General features: G+C 46.2%; 1 protein-coding gene across 1 annotated transcript in view; it reads left to right on the forward strand.

The window, feature by feature from the left end:
• tsen15 (TSEN15 tRNA splicing endonuclease subunit) overlaps nucleotides 1-18,656 on the forward strand; it is a 45,280-nt gene extending 26,624 nt beyond the window's left edge. The window contains exon 4 of the mRNA XM_055642430.1: nucleotides 18,185-18,656. Within this exon, the coding sequence (XP_055498405.1) occupies nucleotides 18,185-18,374 (190 nt within the window). The 3' untranslated portion in view covers nucleotides 18,375-18,656. The remainder of the gene's footprint in view (nucleotides 1-18,184) is intronic.
• The last annotated feature ends 3,900 nt before the right edge of the window (nucleotides 18,657-22,556 follow it).

The raw sequence follows: 22,556 nt of genomic DNA on the forward strand, positions 1-22,556 counted from the left end.
CACACAATACAGATTGGAGTTGCAGTTGTAGTTGTGGCGGTCTGCATGGTTTAATTGCACATGCTTTGGCTTGGCGTACAAGGACCGACAAGAAACATTTAACCATATAACAATTACAGCACGGAAACAGGCCGTCTCGACCCTTCTAGTCCATGCCGAACACGTATTCTCCCCTAGTCCCACATACCTGCCCTCAGACCATAACCCTCCATTCCTTTTTCGTCCATATACCTATCCAATTTATTTTTAAATGATAAAATCGAACCTGCCTCCACCACCTTCACTGGAAGCTCATTCCACACAGCTACCACTCTCTGAGTAAAGAAGTTCCCCCTCATGTTACCCCTAAACTTCTGTCCCTTAATTCTCAAGTCATGTCCCCTGGTTTGCATCTTCCCTCCTCTCAGTGGGAAAAGCTTATCCACGTCAACTCTGTCTATCCATCTCATCATTTTAAAGACCTCTATCAAGTCCCCCCTTAACCTTCTGCGCTCCAAAGAATAAAGCCCTAACTAATTTGTCTCATGAAACAGGATATTTGGTCCAATCTGTCAGGTCGGGGGGAGTTCCCCCGCCGCGGGTACCATGTAATCCCGTGCTACCTGCTCCATGGTCGGATAGTCGGCGACTAAACCGTCTGGTTTGCCAGGTGAGGAGGGGGGTGTGGACCCCCAGCAGGACCAAAATCAAGACCTGCTAAAGGGCAGATGAACTCCTAGCGAGCCAACGGCCATCCACACTTCAGTAGAAGTTGCGATCTCTGTGGTACATAGCACTGTAAGGCTACGTGCCCGTTGATGTTTTCAACCATGATGATGATGATGATGATCCCAGCAGTCTTGAGCTTATCTATCTTCTACATAGGACCACGCCACCATTATCCAAAAGTAGACACAAAATGCTGGAGTAACTCAGCAGGACAAGCAGCATCTCGCAGAGAAGGAATGGGTGAAGTTTCAGGGTCAAGACCCTGAACAGGGTCTCGAACCGAAACAACACCCATTCCTTCTCTCCAGAGATGCTGTGTGTCCCGCTGAGTTCCTCCAGCATTTTGTGTCTATTTTTGGTGTAAACCAGCATCTATGGTTCCTTCCTACCACCATCATCCATCCATTCTGCCATATCCTACTCATCTTGTACATTTATTTAACTTCCCCTTAAACAACACGTTGCTATTTACTTTAACCACACCATGTGCATTTATTTAATGTTCTTCTCGACCCTTTTTCCGTTCAAAGCAATGTTCTGTCACCAGAATACATTTTATTTACTCACTTAGTCACATTTGGAAAGCCAGTGTTTATTGCCAAACGTCAAAAGTGTTTAATTGTCACATTAAATTATTGAATTGTTTTTTGTTTAGTATGAGTATTGTATTTACAGGCTTGTAATGTTGATGCAAGTAAAGGGCCTGTTCCACTGTACAAGCTAATTCAAGAGTTCTCCCGAGTTTCCCCTGATTCGAACTCGGCGAATTACGGTAATAGCCGCTCGTAGGCAATTGGGGCTCTCGTGGACATTTTTCAACATGTTGAAAAATCTTCACGAGCCTTCACGAGCTTACCGCGTTTACCGAGTACCTGCCGTTAGCATTATAGAAACATAGAAATTAGGTGCAGGAGTAGAGGCCATTCGGCCCTTCGAGCCTGCACCGCCATTCAATATGATCATGGCTGATCATCCAACTCAGTATCCCGTACCTGCCTTCTCTCCATACCCCCTGATCCCCTTAGCCACGAGGGCCACATCTAACTCCCTCTTAAATATAGCCAATGAACTGTGCCTCAACTACCCTCTGCGGCAGAGAGTTCCAGAGATTCACCACTCTCTGTGTGAAAAAAGTTCTTCACATCTCGGTTTTAAAGGATTTCCCCCTTATCCTTAAGCTGTGACCCCTTGTCCTGGACTTCCCCAACATCGGGAACAATCTTCCTGCATCTAGCCTGTCCAACCCCCTAAGAATTTTGTAAGTTTCTATAAGATCCCCTCTCAATCTTCTAAATTCTAGAGAGTATAAACCAAGTCTATCCAGTCTTTCTTCATAAGACAGTCCTGACCCCTTGCCTGTTAAGCTGTGACCCCTTGTCTGTTAAGTTGCTGCAAGTAAGGATTTCATGTTGGTGCATATGTCAATTAAAGAGTATTGTTCAATTCTTGACTTTGATAGTACTGGCTTTCTTCAGAAGGCATTGCTTCCCTCAGATCCCTTTGATGGTGAGATCAGTACCTGTGATGGACTGGGCTTGTTCACCGCTCTCTGCTGCCTCCTTCGATCCTGACTTGCCTTTGTGGAGGTGGCAGTGTGCCGCCATCTTGAATTGCTGCAGTCCTTCATGTGAAGCTACTCCCTCTGTGCTTTGGGTTGGGAGTTTCTTTTTGGACCAACTATATGTTTCCAAATCAGAATAGCGTGCGACTTGAAGGGACCTGCAAGTACGATGTTTCCATGTACTTGTTGCCCTTGTTTACCAAACTGTGGTTCAGTCGATCTACTTCAGAGTTGTTGGACTTACCGAAGTCAAGTCAAGTAGAGAGTATTCCATCACACTCCTAATTGCAGCATTGTAACCCAAAAGATGCAATAGTAAATGTGTGCGCAGAGATCTTCCACAAACAACAATGTTAAAATCATCGGATCAATTCGTATTGTGATTTTGATAATGGGATAAATATTGGCAAAAGTACACCTTGGCAGGACAAATCAAAATAGGACGTACATGGTAAATGGTAGGGAATTGAAGAATACAGTTGAACAGAGGGATCTGGGTATAACCGTGCATAGTTCCTTGAAGGTGGAATCTCATATAGATAGGGTGGTAAAGAAAGCTTTTGGTATGCTAGCCTTTATAAATCAGAGCATTGAGTATAGAAGCTGGGATGTAATGTTAAAATTGTACAAGGCATTGGTGAGACCAAATCTGGAGTATGGTGTACAATTTTGGTCGCCCAATTATAGGAAGGATGTCAACAACTCTAGAGAGAGTACAGAGGAGATTTACTAGAATGTTGCCTGGGTTTCAACAACTAAGTTACAGAGATAGGTTGAATAAGTTAGGTCTTTATGGACTGGAGTGCAGAAGCTCTCTGGGGGACTTGATAGAGGTCTTTAAAATGATGAGAGGGATAGACAGGGTTGATGTGGACAAGCTTTTCCCTTTGAGAATAGGGAAGATTCAAACAAGAGGACATGACTTCAGAATTAAGGGACAGAAGTTTAGGGGTAACATGAGGGGGATCTTCTTTACTCAGAGAGTGGTAGCGGTGTGGAATGAGCTTCCAGTGGAAGTGGTGGAGGCAGGTTCATTGGTATCATTTAAAAATAAATTGGATAGGCATATGGATGAGAAGGGAATGGAGGGTTATGGTATGAGTGCAGGCAGGTGGGACTAAGGGGAAAAACATTTGTTCGGCACGGACTTGTAGGGCCGAGATGGCCTGTTTCCGTGCTGTAATTGTTGATATGGTTATATGGTTACTGGAAGAATCTCCCCTACTAATCAAAATATTTTGTGATGATTAGTTTAGTTTAGTTCAGAGATACAACGCGGAAACAAGCCCTTCAGCCCACTGAGTCCACACCGACCAGCGAGCCCCTTACACGAAGTAAGTACAGTTTAGTTTTAGAGATATAACGTGAAAATAGACCCATCGGCCCACCGAGTCATCGCCGACCAACGACAACCCTGTACACTAGTTAGATCCTACGCACTAGGGACAATTTACAGAGACCAATTAACCTACAAACCTGTACTTCTTTGGCGTATGGGAGGAAACCGGAGCATCCGGAGAAAGCCCACGCAGGTCAAGGGAGAACGTGCAAACTCTGTACAGACAGCACCCGCGGTCAGGATCGAACCCGGGTCTCTGGCGCTGCAAGGCAGCAACTCTTGCCACCCTAATGATAATTGCGATTTTATTTTTCATTTTTGAACCTAAAAGAATTTGTTCGGTTGAAAAACGTTATTTGTACGGTTTAAAGTATTTTTTAGCTTGCACAAAGTCAGGCAGCATGCCCTTTTATTAAAGGCGTTCAGTCATCCGCTTGAAGTTTCGACAGACTGTTTAACTTGTCGGCCATTTCGCTCTGCCTTGGGGAAATAGGAATGTTCTGAGGTGGATGTTTTAAACAAATCTGTTATTTGAGTGTCTTCCTGGGGTATGTGGTCAGCCAAACTGCTGAAAGCAAGCCCTTGTGACGTTGCCACTGTTGAGACAAATGATTGATAGCCCCTTGAGCAATAGTCTGTGGGACTGTTTGTAAGCAGAATGTTATGTACCTTATGTGTTGTACGCTGGAAAAAAATCCTCATTCTCATGATTCGAGTACCTGGAATTCTCCTGGATTTTTTTTTTAAACCTGCAAATATTGGCAAGGATATCTAGAACTTTATCCAAATTGAGATGGGAAAGATGAGGGTTGGCAGTGGTAGAGTTGCTGCCTCACAGCGCCATAGACCCGGGTTCCATCCTGACTACGGGTGCTGTCTGTACGGAGTTTGTACGCTCTCCCTGTGATCGCGTGGGTATTTCTTCAGGTGCTCCAGTTTCCTCCCGCACTCCAAAGACGTGCAGATTTGTAGGTTAATTGGCCTGTGTAAATTGTCCCAAGTGTGTAGGATCTCATTAGGTTATGGGTGATTGTTGGTCGGCGTGGATCCGGTGGGCCGAAGGGCCTGTTTCCATGCTATATCTCTCAAGCTAAAGCTGGAAAGCTTCTGTTGAGAATAGTGCACCGCCGTGTACATCTAACCAACCTGCTTGATCCCATGCAATTGTAGCTTTATCTGTCTTTGTAGTGATCTTGGAGGGTAACAACACAACAATCTCAACACTTTGCTGTCAGAAAAGCTATTTTTTACAGTGCGTTTTAAATGTTATTATTTTATTTGGTTTAAATATATAATTCCTTTGAGTTCACTAATGAGGCATCCACGTGTGAAATCATTTATACTGAGTTTGTGTAGGAAGGAACTGCAGATGCTGTTTTATACCGAAGATAGACACAAAATGCTGGAGTAACTCAGCGGGTCAGGCAGCGTCTCTGGAGCGAAGGAATGCATGACGTTTCGGCTCGGGACCCTTCTTCAGACTAAAGAAGGGTCTCGACCTGAAAAGTTACCCATTCCTTCTCTCCATAGATGTTGCCTGACCCGCTGAGTTTCTCCAGCATTTTGTGTCTTTGTCTATGCTGAGTTTGAGTTTGGTTTATTGTCACGTGTACCGAGGTGCAGTAAAAAGCTTTTGTTCCATGCTATCCAGAATACAGTGGAAAGAATACATGATTACAACTGAGCCACAACGTACAGATACAGGAAAAAGGGAATCATGTGATTAACGTTTAGTGCAAGATAAATCTAGTAAAGTCCAGTCAAAGGTAGTCAGCCCGAGGGTTTCCAAAGAGGTAGAAAGTAGTTCAGAACTGCTCTCTAGTTAACGGCGACAGCTATGTTACATGGGTATGATAAACTTTCACTGAAGGGTGTGCTTTTTTAGCAAACAGTGTTACATTTTCTTGGGCATTCAATTCAATTCAATTCAACTTTAATGTCATCGCACAAAATACAAGTATCAGTACAACGAAATGCAGTTTTGCATCAGTCCGTAGTAGTTGTACATAAAGAGAAAAAACAAGAAAAAAAAAATAGAAAGAGAGAAGATACAGAATAATCAGGAAATACAGAATGATTAAACAATGGGGGACGGAGGGACCAGAGAAGTCTATCGTCGGGACTCCGAGTTCAGCAGTGTGATTGTGTTGTTATAGAAGCTTTTCCTCATCCTGCTGGTACGTGACCTGAGGCTCCTGTACCGCCTCCCTGATGGGAGGAGGGCAAACAGTCCATGGACAGGGGTGTGAGGGGGTTTTGATGATCTTCCCACCCGTCTCAGACACCGTTTTCGGTGGAGGGCATCCATGGCAGGGACGGGGCACCGATGATGTGCTGCGCGGTTTTCACCACCCGTTGTAGTGCTTTCCTGTCCGCAGCAGTGCAGTGCTGTACCATACCGTGAAGCAGGTGGTCAGGATACTCTCTATGGTACAGCGGTAAAAGTTGGTCAGGATCTGGGGGGACAGGTGGGCTTTCTTGAGCCTCCTAAGGAAGTAAAGGCGCTGCTGTGCCTTTTTGATCAGCTTGGAGGTGTTGAGGGACCAGGACAAGTCCTCCGAGATATGCACTCCGAGGAATTTATAGCTGGAGACGCGCTCCACCTCAGTCCCGTTGATATGGATGGCGGTATGACTGCCTCCTCTGGTCTGCCTGAAGTCGACAATAATCTCCTTCGTCTTTTTGGAGTTGAGGATGAGGTTATTGTCGGCACACCAGGTGGTCAGGTGCTGGATCTCATCCCCTCATCTTGTGATTTTTTTTTAACGATACTGCCTGTACGGGAAATTCATTTCGTTGTCTCAAAGTGAGGCAATGACAATAAAATTTGAATACAAGAATACAATACAATACAAGAATGTAGAATAGATCATTGTTAGGTGGGAGAAGGTAACAACAAAGCAAACAGAGATAAAATATTGCACTCACTGCAGATGCATCTTTAGAAAATTTTGTCTGAGGATATAATGGATTCTCAATAGCTGAGTGTATTCAATGCGGGCATTGATATTTTTTTGAGTATTAAAGTATTTGTGGAATGTCAGCTTTGTGTACTAAAACAACACTGAGGAAATAAAATCAGCCAAGGTCTAAATGAATGATAAGCAACTGTACAACTCGGGTCGCCAACTTTTTCACTCCCAAATAAGGGATGAAAGGTCAAAATACGGGACAAATTCCCAACAGCAATTCGTTGACCGTCTCGGCCGTGGCTGGGTGAATGATGAGTTGGCCCGGGTGCTGGACTACACACAAAGCCCAGCCAGCGGGCCAGCTGAGGAGTCTTGGCCCGGGTGATGTCACTCGCAAAGTCCAGCGCCCCGTCCAACTCATGAACCGATGATCGACCATGAGAAGGAGGGGTGGTGGTGTCGGCAGTAAGTGAAGGTCGGACAGCTGGTCAGGCTGCCGACCGATGGGGCCACGGGCGAAGAGCTCCTCCTGCACTCCATGGGCTGCACTACGTCGGGACGGGTGAGGCAGGGCCGACCCGACAGTCCCCTCGACCCCAGTAGTGGCAGTCAAATACAGGACAAGGGTGGTCCCGTAAGGGACAAACCAATTTAGCCCAATATACGGGGTGTCCCGGCTAATACGGGACAGTTGGCAACCCTATGTACAACCTATTGTTCAAGAAGGAACTGCAGAAGCTGAAAATCGAATGTAGACAAAAGTGCAGGGGAAACTCAGCTGGATCTATGGAGCGAAGGAAATAGACAACGTTTCAGGCCGAAACCCTTCTTCAAACGAAACGTTACCTATTTCCTTTGCTCTATAAATGCTGCCTCACCCGCAGAGTTTCTCCAACACTACCTATGTACAACCTACTTCTGCTTCTATCTTACTGACATCCAAACAAGCCGGTGTTTTTTAACTTATTTTGTCTTGTTACAATGAATTTGCCGAGAAAATAATCAGGTTTCAGTTATCCCAAAATCATTGCATCTTTGGATCACTTGGTTCACTGTTGTATATACCCCAATACATTGTTTAACCCTCTTGATTTGTCATAAAAAACAGAGCTATATTTGCTGCCAGACCATCTAGATAATGAAACCGTGGGAACAGAAGGGAGGCCCTATTTAGTTTTAAAATTTGAACCATAATTATGCAGCAAAAATTTACTGTGCTGAATTCCTCAAAACAAATAGAAATGTAACTAGAAAAATACTTAGACGCAATCTTCAAATTTAAATTAAATGTTTAATTTTTTTTTCAATTGGCTTCGGTAAAGATCGTAAATTATCTCTAGTGTAAAGGATAGTGCTAGTGTACGGGGTGATCGCTGGTCTGTGTGGTCTCGGTATGCCGAGGAACCTGTTTCTGCGCTGTATCTCTAAACTAAATTAACCAAAAGACAGGCACATGGACAGGATGGGTTTAGAAGTATCTGGGCAGGTAGGATTAGTACAGATGGGGCATGTTGGTCGGCATGGGCAAGTTGGGCCAAAGGGCCTGTTTCCACACTGTGATTTCAATGACTCTCGGACTCGAAATAGTCCAATTATTTATTTACTACTTTAGGATATTAAAGGTGCCATGTGCAGCTTTTGAAGTTCATTTTATAACCATATAACCATATAACAATTACAGCACGGAAACAGGCCATCTCGACCCTTCTAGTCCGTGCCGAACACATATTCTCCCCTAGTCCCATATACCTGCGCTCAGACCATAACCTTCCATTCCCTTCCCATCCATATAACTATCCAATTTATTTTTAAATGATAAAAACGAACCTGCCTCCACCACCTTCACTGGAAGCTCATTCCACACATTTTTAATGTAGATTTCCTGACTAGCTGTATTGCCCCTCAAATATTTGTATTATCTGATGTTAAACAACAATTGAGAACCGTGCATTTTGCGAAGAATCAAGCTGAACGATGAATTCTTCTTTGTTGCATTGCAAAGGCCGCAAGTTCTTGCTTGTTGCTGCATGTTTGCATGACGTATGGCATGAAATTGGGCATGGCAGGAATGCGACCTTTACTGATATCTCATTGAGAAGTCCCTTCTCATGCATCTGCTGAGCCTACAGTTGCAAAGGCCAAAGGGTGCTTCAGGTACTTTGCACAAGCAGTGTTTGCAACAGGATTTAGGAGGGACTGATTTTTCATAGCCAACGTGTTCTTTTGCACTGTTAAAAGAAATGCTATGCTATAGCGCAAATCTTGCCCAATGCTAAAAATTACCCCACTTTTTTTCCGTTATCCTGCCCCCTTTCTCCCCTCCCTGTCCTCTTCTTCCAAAATGTCTTCCTCTGGGTTTACATTTCACTCTTTTCTCCCTATTTTGCAGCCTTTTGCTTTTCCATTTCTAGCCTTTGTCCACCCATCTGCCCGCCAACCCCCTCCCCCCCTTCCCTTCCAACCTGTGTCCTCCTATCACTTGCCCGGCTTTGTCCCTCTCACACCTCTTTTCCAGCTCTCTACCCCGTTAATACAATGATGCAGGCTCTCGAGCCGAAACATCACCCATCCTGGTTCCCTTGCCCTTGTGATGAACAAATTCCATGTTACTGTGAAAACCTCGCATAAAGTTAAATCTGTTGCAAAGCCGTCTGATTCGTTACTAGATCTGTTATTTTTCATATGCCTGAGACATTCTGCACCACATGGTAACATCAAAAAGCTGTCTTAAATAGAAAAGTTCATGGAACAAGCATTGTATTATTTAATCAATGCAGGGAACTACGATTAAAAATACAAACGTCATGGGGCCTCCACCCCAACTTGCCCATGCAGACCGAGATATCACATTTACACTAGTTCCACCTACCCCCATCAGGCCCATATCCCTCTATATATGTCCTGTTCGTGTACCTGTCCCAATGCCTTTCCAATGTTATAGTACCTGGTGCAACTACCGCCTCTGGCAGCTCCACCACCCTCTGTGTGAAAATTTACCTCTCGGGTTCCTATTAAATCTTTCCCCTCCTAGCTTAAACCTGGCTCAGCAGTAGAGTTGCTGCCTCACAGCTCCAGAGACCCAGGTTTAATCCTAACTACAGGTGCTGTCGGTATGGAGTTTGCACAGTCTTCCCGTGACCTGCATGGGTTTTCTCTAGGATGTCCGGTTTCCTCCCACACTCCCAAGACGTACAGGTTTGTAGGTTAATTGGCTTTGTATAATTGTAAATTGGCCCTAGTGTGTAAGATGGTACTAGTGTACAGGGATCGCTGATTGGTGCGGACTCGGTGGGCCGAAAGGCCTGGTTCTTGATTCCTCTATTCTGGGTAAAAGACTGTGCATTTTCCATATCTTTCCCATCTTCATTTTATAACCGCTATAAGATCACCCCTCCTCCTGCGCTCCAAGGAAATATGTAGCAGATGAAACCACATGTGGACAGTTAATGCTTCAGTTTGATGGCGTCTCACAAGTGGATGTTAATGACAAGTATGATTTGGTCAAAGGAAGTTACTGGGATAAGGCCAGACTACAATGTTAGATCAGGATTATGAAACAATTCTTGGCTAAGAAGGTCTATCAAAGTCTATCAAAGTCCAAAACTATGTGCACAAATCATGCTCTTTCTCAGATGGTTTAGAAAGAGATACAGCATGGACACAGACCATTCAGCTCAGCGAGTCCACGCCAACCATCGATCACCTGTTCACACCAGTTCTATATTATCCCACTTTTGTATCCGCTCCCTACACACTAGAGGCAATTTACATAGGCCAATTAACCTGCAAACCCACACGTCTTTAGGATGTGGGAGCAACCTACACGATCACTGGGAAAACTCCAAACCCCACCCACGGTCAGGATCAAAGCCGAGTCTCTGGGGCGTGAGGCAGCACATTTACAGCTGTGCCACTGTGTCGACCTCTGTGATACAGGTGCTGAGTTGTTAACCTGGCTTGAAAGGCCCGTTGTCGTGGCGGTGTTGCAGGGTGGGCCTGGCTCTGTGCTCTGTACCGCTGCAGGCCATGCCCAGTCCGTGCGATCAGTCTTTTGCAGCGATGCCCGATCCAGTCGAGCCCCAGGTTGTTGCGGCGAAGTACAAGTGCTTTTTAAAATTAGCCTTTACACAACCTCGACTCTTTCTGATCCAAACCCCTGTAGGATCCTGATTTTTCATCAAGTTGCTAGAAATAAACCTCTCCGGAGATCCAATTAGTAGTCCATTAAGTCATCTGATCTCTGCATACACAATTACATGTCAAGAGGTTTCAATTTACGATATGTATTCCCACCCATGTTGAACAGTATTCACCAGTGACGAGAGAGGTTTGTTGGAAGCTGTGTCCTTGGATTTCTGCCACTGTTGACTCATTGATGCCTCATAACGATCACATTTCGTTCCCTGCTCTGAATACAGAGTACAATGCCCCTTCCATTAGCCTTCCATTCTCTTTATCCTGTACCTGTACACTGTGGACGGCTTGATTGCAATCATATATATAGCCTTTCTGCTGACTGCATAGCACGCAACAAAACCTTTTCACTGTAAATTGATACTAGTGACAATAAACTAAACCACAAGCACTTGTATGTCAGCCGGCAATTCAATTGATGAAAGGCTTACTCATTAACAGCTCATTTTTGTTAAAAAGTGACTTAAATGGTAGATTATGAATGTGAAGATATTTTTGCTATTCGTTAATTTTAGCAAGGTAACTTGATTGTTAGTAATAATCAGCAATTTGAGTTAAAAGTCATACTGGTTCAGCGACACAGTGGCGCAGCGGGTGGAACCGCTGCCTCAGTGCCAGAGTTCGATTGTGCCCTTGGGTGTGCTGTCTGTGTGGAGTTTGCACGTTCTCCCTGTGCCCGTGTGGGTTTCCTCCGGGTGCTCTGGTTTCCTCCCACATCCCAAATGATGTGCGGGTTTGTAGGTTAATTGGCCCTCTGTAAATTTCCCCAGGTGTGTAGGGAGTGGATGTGAAAATGGAAAGAGGTAGAACTCGTGTGAACGGATGATCGATGGTCAGCATGGACTCAGTGGGCCGAAGGATCTCTTAGGTCTCTTATTAATACTGAGCAACACACTATGCAGCCACTCCACCTTTGGTTGCACTCTTGACTTACATTTCATATATTTTCATACTTCTTCTGCATCAAGATGCATTAATATGATTAAAATATGAAACACGTCAAAACAACTCTTGTGTTTCAATTGTATATCCTTGGAGTGGATGTGGAGAGGATAATAGACAATAGGTGCAGGAGTAGGCCATTCGGCCCTTTGAGCCAGAACCGCCATTCAATATGATCATGGCTGATCATCCACAATCATTACCCCATTCCTGCCTTCTCCCCATATCTCCTGACTCCCAATCTAACTCTCTCTTGAAAGTATCCAGAGAACCAGCCTTCACTGCCCTCTGAGCAGAGAATTCCACAGACTCCCAACTCTCTGTGTGAAGAAGTGTTTCCACATCTCCGTTCTAAATGGCTTACCCCTTATTCTTGGGACAAGTGTAGATGGGACATGTTGGTCAGTGTGGGCAAGTTTGGCCGAATGGCCTGTTTTCACGTTGTATCACGCTATGACTATAAATAATAATTGTAATAATAGTGTATACACAGTGTGTGTGTGTGTGTGTATATATATATATATATATACACATATACACATGTCCACATATATATACACCCACCCACACATGTATATATACAATTATTTATAAAAAAATACTAGACCAAGTGGGACCAGTTGGGTCCCGTCCCCTCAGGGAGGCGGAGGCCTGCGGCGTCACACACACACTAACCACCCCCTCACATACACACACTAACCACCCCCTCACATACACACACTAACCACCCCCTCACACACACACACACTAACCACCCCCTCACACACACACACACACACTAACCACCCCCATTGATATTATATTAATATTATTCATTCACTCGTTTTACCCCATCCCCGCCCTATCCACTCACGCATAGCCGCCAACTCGCAGGCGTGGCTAGAGAGGGAAAAGATGTAGAGAGAGAGGGACACAGAGGCACACAGAGAGGGACAGAGGTACACAGAGAGGGACACAGAGGCACACACAGAGGCACACAGAGAGGGACAGAGAGGGACACAGGGGCACAGCGACGGACACACAGAGGCACACAGAGGGACTCAGGCACACAGAGAGGGCACATATGCACAGAGAGGAAGGGGGGGAGCGTGAGGGGGGCGGAGAGGGAGCGGGAGGGGGGCAGAGAAAGAGGGGGTAGAGTTTGAGGAGTGGGGGGAGCGCGTCGTCACAGGGGAAGTCTGGTTCCCGAACGCAATACGCCCTCCCAGCTGCAAAACGCACCTGCCCCCTACCCGATGCCCCCACAGGAGGCGGGGGGGGGACAGAGAGGGAGCATGAGGGCGGCAGAGAGGGAGGGGGGGGGGGCAGAGGGGGAGGGCTGGGGGGCCGAGAGGGGGAGGGGCAGAGAGAGAGGGGGCATGAGGGAGCAGAGAGGGAGGGGGGGCAGAAAGGGAGGGGGGGGGCAGGAGGGGAGCATGGGGGGGAGAGAGGGGGGAGGGCAGAGAGGGAGGGGGGGGTAGAGTTTGAGAGGTGGGAGCTCCAGGCTGCAGGTAGGGCCCGAGTACGGGGGGAGTGGTCGGGGGGGAGTGACAGTGGGGGTTTTTCAAAGGTTTTTCGGCAGCGACGGACCAGACCCGAGAGTTCTAATACTGGGCCCATCTTGCTCGTTCTTCACTCGTAGCGGCTGCTGAAGTCTTCAGCTATGATCTTTGGTCTTCAGCCGACAGGGCGACTTTTGTATAACGGGGGGAGGGGGGGGTTCAGCCCTCCTAACCTTTAACAAGGGGGGGGGGGTGACGTCAGTCGTAGCGTGAGCAGACAGCAGGCAGGCAGATCCATTGTCACGTCATCAGCGAAAGACAGGCGTTTTGATTTCAAAATTTGATCGGATTTGTAACGATTTTTATTAATAACTCAAGAAATAAAGCACAACATTTTCAGATAAGCCGATTTGGGACTCCAGGGGGTAAATCTCTACCAGAATATGTTATACATTTCCCGTTCGCGCGTCGTTTTTCGAGAAGATGTGAAAACACACAAACAAATAAATACACACACACACACATCCAAGACCTGAGTTTTTATAGTTATAAGGATATATATATATATAATATATATATGTACGTACAATATAAATATATCTATACGTGTATAATGTATAAATATATTTATATATTTCAAACATTGTCTTGATTCCCACTTTACACACTCATTCATGCTCCTCCATTTTGAATTATTTAGTCTGCTGCCAATATTAGTGAGGATGCACGGAGCATTATTCAGTTTATTCGCCATCCTGTAGGAAAGATGCCACGGAGCTTGAAAGAGTGGAGGGAAGATTAACAAGGTTGTTGCCAAGCTAGGACTTGATTCGTTGGAGCGCAGTAGATTGAAGGGTGACCTTAGGGAGGTGCACAACAGATTGTAATCGAATATGAGTCAAATAAACGGGAAAGTGTTCTGTGACTGATTTAATAAATGCAATAGCAACTTGCTTGATATTTTGCATTAGTTCTCAATGGCCATTTTAAGGGGAGGGGTATATAGTGTGTCGGGAGCAGGCATAGGGCTGAATAGTCCCATTCATAAATATTCCTTCGGTGTTCTGCAGGCAGCTTAAAGTACAAACTTTCAGCCTTCGGATTTGGATGGAAAAGCATTCTGCCATTACAGTATTGTCCCATGTTGTGATGTGCAGAGGAACCAAAAACAAGCTGAAGTAACTCATCTCTGGAGAGAAGGAATGGGTGACGTTTCGGGACGAGACCCTTCTTCATACTGAGGGTCACGGGAGAGGGAAAAATAGAAATATGGAAGGGTAAGGTGTGAAAACAGTTCAAAGGGAACGATGTGGAAGGAAAGTGTAGAATTGTTAGCCGATGAGAAGGTGACATCGAGGCATCCAATCAGTAATATTTAATCGGGAGGACAGTGAAACTAGTCGGAGAACTGTGATGGGAGAGGGATGGAGAAAGAGGGAAAGCAAGGGTCACTTTAAATTAATGAAATCAATACTGATACCGCTGGGGTGTAAGCTGCCCAAGTGAAATATGAGGTGCTGTTCCTCCAATTTGCGCTGGGCCTCACTCTGACAATGGAGGAGGCCCAGGACAGGACAGGACAGAGAGCTCAGTGTGGGAATGGGAGGGGAACTTGGCCTCTCAATCTGTTTCATTCTCTGCCAGTGTTGGTAACAAGGTCATATGCATAGAGGAGAGAGTTCTGCTATTAATGCCCCATTGTCAGGCTTGTTTTTATTGTAATTTTGCTGAAGCCTAATCTTATTGAGGCATGTGCACATGTATTCATTGGGGATTAACTGAACACCAAATCCAACAATAGTGCCCTTGATCTCGTGAATGTCCCGCAGCACATCACAGGAAGACAAGCCAGCAGATTTTAACAGTGGATGAGAAGTACTTCTTGTGCAGAGTATTTTTCCCCAATCACGCCATCATTCCAATCATCTGCCTATCAAACCCCCTCTCTTATGTCCACCTGCCACATATTGTCATGCTCCTCCTCTGTTCCAGCTTTCTCGCCCCCCCCCCCCCCCCCCCCCCCCCCCCCCCCCCCCATTCACCCTGCAATAAGTCTGAAGAAGGGTCCCAACCAGAAACGTTACCCATCCATGTGTAGCAATGAACTGCAGATGCTGATTCATACCGAAAATAGACACAATAGGTGACGTTTCACAGAGTGCTGGAGTAACTCAGCGGGCCAGGCAGCATCTCTGGAGAACATGGAATGTCTAAAGAAAGGTTTTGACCCGAAAAGTCATATATTCCTTTTCTCCAAAGATGCTGCCTGTCCCGCTGAGTTACTCCAGCATTTAGTGTCTTATCTACATCACCCATCCATGTTCTCCTGAGATGCTGTCTGACCCGCTGAGTTACTCCAGCACTCTGTGAAACGTCACCTATCCATGTTCTCCAGAGATGCTGCCTGACCCGCTGAGTTACTCCAGCACTCTGTGAAACGTCACCTATCCATGTTCTCCTGAGATGCTGCCTGACTCGCTGAGTTACTCCAGCCCTCTGTGAAACGTCACCTATCCATGTTCGCCTGAGATGCTGTGTGACCCGCTGAGTTACTCCAGCACTCTGTGTTCTTCCGTGTAAACCAGCATCAGCAGTTCCTAGTTTCTACAGGTTATTTTTTCCATGGGGGTAGAGCCGACAGGAAAGAGAGTGGATTTTATGTGACTTGGTCCATATGTTCTAAACTGGTGTCAAATGGATAAAAGTATGGAGGTGGAAGAGCAATTTCCCAGTATATGTATTTGTCCCTCATTAACCATGTTGCTTCCTCTTCTTGATAACAAAGGGTGTAGATGATCATTGTTACGTGTATCGACGTTCAATGAATAGCTTTTGTTGCCGTGTTATCCAGTCAGTGATATTGTGTCATCTGCAAACTTCCTAAACATGTCCTGTATGTTCCCATCCAAATCATTGATGTTGATGACAAACAATAATGGGCCCAGCACCGAACCTTGAGGCACACCACTAGTCACAGGCCTCCGGTCCGAGAAGCAACCTTCCACCATCACCCTCTGCTTCCTTCCATGAAGCCAATTTTCTATCCATTCAACTACCTCTCCTTGAATCCATGGGATCTAACCTTCCAGATCAATCTACCATGCAGAGAACCTAGTCAAATCTATACTATTACTAAAACTCTCATCTTGTGTCCTCTTCCGGTTTGTGTTGTTTTTAAAATTTGCGCAACAGTACCCTATATCGCTAGGATTTTTTTTTGCCACTTTGCTCACTGTTCTCCTCTGCTCCAAGTCACCAAGTTTTGTTCCGATCGGTGAAATATTACAAAACTTATTGGTCTGTTATTCGCCGAGACGGCGACGCCCCTTCCAGCACCCGCTGTCAATCACTGGCACCGAGAATAAAGCTGCCGGAGCGAGTGTGGGCTGTGTTCCAAGGGAGAACCCCCCCCCCCCCCCCCGTGCCCCCCCGGATGCCCCTTTCCCCCACACCACCCCCAGGCACACAGACCCCCCCCCGCCCCCCACACCCCTGACCCACCGACCCTCCCTCCCCCCCAGACACCACCCCCTCCCCCCCTCACCCACACAGAAGGAACCCCCAGCTCCCACACACCCCCACCCCCATCCCCCACACTACCCCCACACGCCCCCCCCGCCTCCCTCCCCCACACCTCCCCCACACACCAGGATCACCGCACACTAACACTTTCCTCGGGACAATTTACAATTTTACCGAAGCCAATTAACCTATAAACCTGCATGTCTTTGGAGTGTGGGAGGAAACTAGAGCACCTGGGGAAAACCCACTCTGGTCACAGGGAGAACGTACAAACATCGTACAGATAGCACCCGTGGTCTGGGTCTCATTTCCCTGTGACTTTTTTTAGTCACCTCGCCCCCACTGCCAATTCACCTACCACCTGCATACATTGAACGCTGTTTAAAGCTAATTAATCTATCAGCACACCTTTGTGACGTAGGAGGAAGATAGAGCACTCAGTGGAAATCCACGGAGAACGTGCAAACTCCACTCAGACAGTGGTGGAGGTCAGCATCAAACTCGGATCACTGGCAGCAACACTAACCGTGACCCATCTCCGCCACTCTATATTTTTAAGGCTTTGAATGAAATGCAGTATGTTACTACAAAGTTAATCTGTGTTCCCAGGGGGCTTAACTCTCAAAGAAAGCAGGGGCTCTTTGTGATATTGCACAGGACAAATTAGTCAGGATACCAGATAATCAGTCATCTGAATTGTACATTCCTCCATATAATCAGTTCTGTGCTAATGCCCACAATGTGGCATAGACTGGATAAATGAGAAGTTTCAATGGGGGATGCTTTCACTGAAAGGTATCCATGCATGAATGAAGGGGATTTGGTGTATGAAGAAGGGTCTCAACACAAAACATCACCCATTCCTTCTCCCCAGTGCTGCTGCCTGTCCCGCTGAGTTACTCCAGAATTTTATGTCTATGGCGTTTAGAGAGCAGAATACAGTGAATGCCATGGCTTTCATTTCATTTTTAGAGACATCCTTTGCCCGCCGAGTCCGTGCCAACCAGCGATCTTCCAAACAGTAGTTCTACCTTTAGACTTTAGAGATATAGAGTGGAAATAGGCCATTCGGCCCACCAAGTCCACACAGACCAGCGATCACCCCGTACACTAGCACTATCCTCCACACTTGGGACAATTTACAATTTTTACCTAGGCCAACCAACCTGCAAACCTGGTAGACATAAAATGCTGAAGAAACTCAGTGGGTGAGGCAGCATCTATGGGGAGAAGGTATTGGCAACACTTTGGGTTGAGACCCTTTCTCAAACTGAAGAAGGGTCTCGACCCGAAGCATCGCCAATTCCTTCTCTCCATAGATGCTCCCTCACCCGCTGAGTTTCTTCAGCATTTTGCGTCTACTTTCAATTTTACCACCAACTGCAGTTCTTTCTTAAACCTATAAAACTGTGCGCCTTTGGAGTGTGGGAGGAAACCGGAGCACCCGGAGAAAACCCACGCTGCCACGGGGAGAACGTACAAACTCCGTAGTCGAAACATGTATTAATTTTTAATTTTTCTTTAGGATCAGAAGAATCATGGAATGCGTCTGCAACCAAAGTAAACGTGCGTTCATCCTGGCCATCGTGGACTCTGACTCTACCGTGGTGTATTATCAACTTACCGATGGCTTTGTCGTACCAGACCCACCACAGGTCAGCGAGGATGCGGACGGCAAACTCTGTAAAAAGAAACGGAGGAAGTTTCACAGATGACCCGTCTTCACCTTGTCACAACCCATTCTGATGATCCTTTTCCCAAACCATGTGTCAAGATTCTCCTATTTCCAGAGTTGCCAAGGAGTATCTCCGTCTTGCTGGTTTACACCGAAGATAGTCACAAAATACCAGAGTAACTCAGAGGGGAAGGTAGCATCTCTGGAGAGAAGGATTGGGTGACGTTTCGGGTCGAGTCCTTTCTTCAGACTCCAGATATGGACTATCTCCATATTGTCCTTTTATACTGTGGAGTAAAACTGAACCCATGGTTTTGTTGGTTTAATCAGTGGCTTTCGATAATTGCTTGACTTTAAATCACATTTATATGACACGAAAAGCTGGAGTAACTCAGCGGGTCAGACAGCATTCCTGGAGAAAGCAATAGGCCCATTGATTTAATAAGTACAGTAAACTCTTGCTGGGGTGGTGTCTGTTATTGCCAATTGTCAGCTATACCCGAGTGAGGGGGGGAGGGGGTACAGTTTAACCCCGGCCGGGTCGGAAGAAGCACAGAGTCATCGGGGGGGAGGTGGGATTAAATCCAGGGGCATTCCCAGGCCAGGGAGACACAGAACCCCCGGCCCCACCTGCGGTGCAACAGGGACGGGTCCGCTACTCACGCTGCCTTTGTGCTGCTCCCTCCCTCCACTCTCACAAGCAGTAGCTCCCGCCATGTGGCGCCATGTTGGGTAACTAGGGGAAGTGAGGGTGGTGCAACGGGAGCCTCAGTCCGCTATCACCAAAATCCGCTATAGAGGGCCATTACTGTGAGGGTTTACTGTTCTTGTTCAAATTATAAATTCTATTTAGTGTAAAAATAGTAGTTTAGAGACACAGCGTGGAAACATGCCCTTAGGCCCACCGAGTCAGCGCAGACCAGTGACCCCTGCTCACTTATACTATCCTATACACACTGGGGACATTTACATTTATACCACCAATTAACCTACACACCTGCACGGCTTTGGGGTGTTGGAGGAAACTGAAGATCTTGGAGAAAACCCACACAGGTCATGGGGAGAACGTACAAACTCCATATAGACAGCACCCGCCATCAGGATGGAACCTGGTCCTCCAGCGCTGCAGCCACTGTAAAGCCCCTGTCCCACTTTCCTGAGTTACTCACAAATTCTCCCGAGTTTTCCCCTTGATTCATCCCAGCGTAGGTACTCGGGGCTACCAGTGGACATTCTTCAACATGCTGAAAAAAACGTTTGATGCCCCGAGGCTGGCAAACTCCGGGACTGCTACAGAATTCTAGAAGTTTGAATCAAGGGGAAAACTCCGGTGAATTCGTGGGTAACTCGGGAAAGTGGGACAGAGGCTTAAGGCAGCAACTCTACCACTGCACCCATCATTTATATTTTTGTTGTAGTTACTGTTTTACTTTTCTTCCTGCAGTGTGTGCACGCTCTTTAGAAGCAACTTTAGAAATACTTTTTATATATTGCTGCAGAGGACTTCCTACAAATCAGTGTGGGGCTAGAACATGGTGAATGTACATGGCATAAACCAGCAGCAGAATGGGTTAAAATGATGCTGGAAATACTGACCAGATATCTGTGGACAGAAGCAGTGTAAAGTCGAGCACCTTTTGTTTTTCTCTCTCCACAACTTCTGCCTGACCTGTTAAGCATTTCAGGTATTTTGTGTTTTTGTTTCAGATTTACGGCAGTTATTCTGTTAGTTTCTCCACAGAAGGCAGTGGAGGCCAATTCACTGGATGTTTTCAAGAGAGAGGTAGATTTATTGGAATCAAGGGATATGGAGAAAAAGCAGGATCATATTGAATGGCTCGAAGGGCCAATTGGCCTACTCCTGCACCTATTTTCTTTTTGATGTTTATTTTAGAGATACTAAGCGGAATTAGACCCTTCGGCCCACCAAGTCCGCACCGAACAGCGATCCCCGCACATTAACACTTTCCTACACACACTGGGGACAATTTATATTTATACCAAGCCAGTTAACCGACCAAAACATGGTGGACACAAAATGCTGGAGTAACTCTGAAGAGAAGGAGTGGGTGACGTTTCAGGTTGAGACCCGTCTTTTACTCCAGCATATTGTGTCTACCGTCGATTTAAACCAGCATCTGCGGTTCTATCCCACGCAACCTACAAAGCTGTACATCTTCAGAGTGCGTCTTTAAAGTATAAAGTTTCCTTTATTATCATCCAAACTTTTAGTTTGAATGAAATTACATTCCTTGCAGTCACGACTGAAAATAAAATAACAGAATACACAATGAACACAGTTTAACATCCACCACAGTGAGTCTATCTACCAGACACCTCCTCACTGTGATGGAAGGCAAAAGTCTTAAAGTCCTTGTCTCTTCCTTCCTTGTTCTCCCTCTGCGTTGAGGTGATCCAGGCTTCCAATGTTGGGCCCCCCCCCGCCAGGTGATGGTAAGTCCCGCGGCCGAATCCGAGCTCTGCGAACGGGCCGGTTCAAACTCCGTGGCCCGGGGCGGACAAAGTGCTGGAAGTGGCAGCGCTGCCCTAGCAGCGGCGGCTCGCCTGCAGTCCGTTTGTCTTTTCCTTCGGGGGGGATGCGATCTTTTCTTTGTCGTAGCTACGTCTCCGTCTGCGCTGAGGCCTAATCGCGGAGCAGCGGCCTCCAACTGGGACCGATATATGTATCCTGCTGACATGCATGATTCCTGCTCTGATCTGATGTTCGCCAAGGCCGGGCGAGGAGAGGAAAGGAGAAGGATGTCAGTTAGCGAGATCTGCTCCAGTACACGGAACGCCTGGGCCAAACGGACTTTGGAATTGTTGGCATGTAATATATGCCAAAATAATTTCACTGTGCAGTTGAATTTGTGACACATAATGCACTATTGAACTATCCATCTCAGAGACACAAGGAACTGCAGATGCTGCAATCTTATGCAAAACACAAAGTGCTGGTGGAACTCAGCGGGTCAGGCAGCATCTGTGGAGGGAATGGACAGGACCTGTCTAGGCAAGACAGAATCTGAATTTGAGTTTAGTTTATTGTCACGTGTACCGAGGTGCAGTGAAAAGCTTTTGTTGTGTGCTATCCGTCAGTGGAAAGACAATACATGATTACAGCCGAGGCATCCACGGTGTACAGATACACGATAAAGGGGATAACATGATGAAGGTTTAGTGCAAGATAAAGAAGGGAAGACAGGTAAGGTTTAGGGTTGGGACCTTTGGTCCGAAATGTCATCTGGCCATTCCCTCCACAGATGCTGCCTGGCCTGCTGAGTTCCTCCAGCACTTGGTGTTTCACATCTCTGAATCACTGCGTAAACCAGTGTTGGCTATCCTTGACACCGTTCAAAGAGCAAGGTAAGCAAAACACAAGTGAATATTAACAATATTAAAATAGCCACTGATCCAAAAGTCAAAAGGCAAGAGTATTTAATTGTCAAATGAACTGACAGACTCTCACTTGCAGCAGCCAAACAGCCTGTAAACCATGTGTAGGAAGGAACTGCAGATAGACACGAAATGCTGGAACATCTCTGAATAGAAGGAATGGGTGACGTTTCGGGTCGAGACCCAAAACATCACCCATTCCTTCTATCCAGAGATGCTGCATTCCACTGAGTTACTCCAGCATTTTGTGTCTATATTTGGTTTAAACCAGCATGTGCAGTTCATTCCCACACAAGGAACTGCAGATGCTGGTTCACACCGAAGATAGACACAAATGCGGATGTGCATTCAGGCAGTCTGAAGAAGGGTTCCAACCTGAAACATCACCTATTTTCCCCCAGAGATGCCGCATGACCTGTAAACCATGACAGATTCCCATCAGGAGCTGCTGGACTTTGGAACAATGGGATCATAATCCTTCAACTACAAAATACAAACAATGCAGCTGTGCCTATTTGTGATTAGTTTAGTTCAGTTTAGAAATACAGCATGGAAACAGTCCCTTCAGCCCACCGAGTCTGCACTATCCTACACACTAGGGACAATTTACAATCTTTGTCGAAGCCAATTAACCTACACACCTGTTTAAGAAGGAACTGCAGATGCTGGAAAATCGAAGGTAGACAAAAATGCTGGAGAAACTCAGCACAACACTGTCTCCACCCACTTTTTTTCTTTGTCCTGCCCCCTCCCCTGACATCAGTCTGAAGAAGTGTCTCGACCCGAAACGTCGCTAATTCCATCTCTCCAAAGATGCTGCCACACC

The sequence above is a fragment of the Leucoraja erinacea genome, chromosome 10 (genome assembly GCF_028641065.1).
Source record: "Leucoraja erinacea ecotype New England chromosome 10, Leri_hhj_1, whole genome shotgun sequence".
Taxonomy (NCBI): Eukaryota; Metazoa; Chordata; class Chondrichthyes; order Rajiformes; family Rajidae; genus Leucoraja; species Leucoraja erinaceus.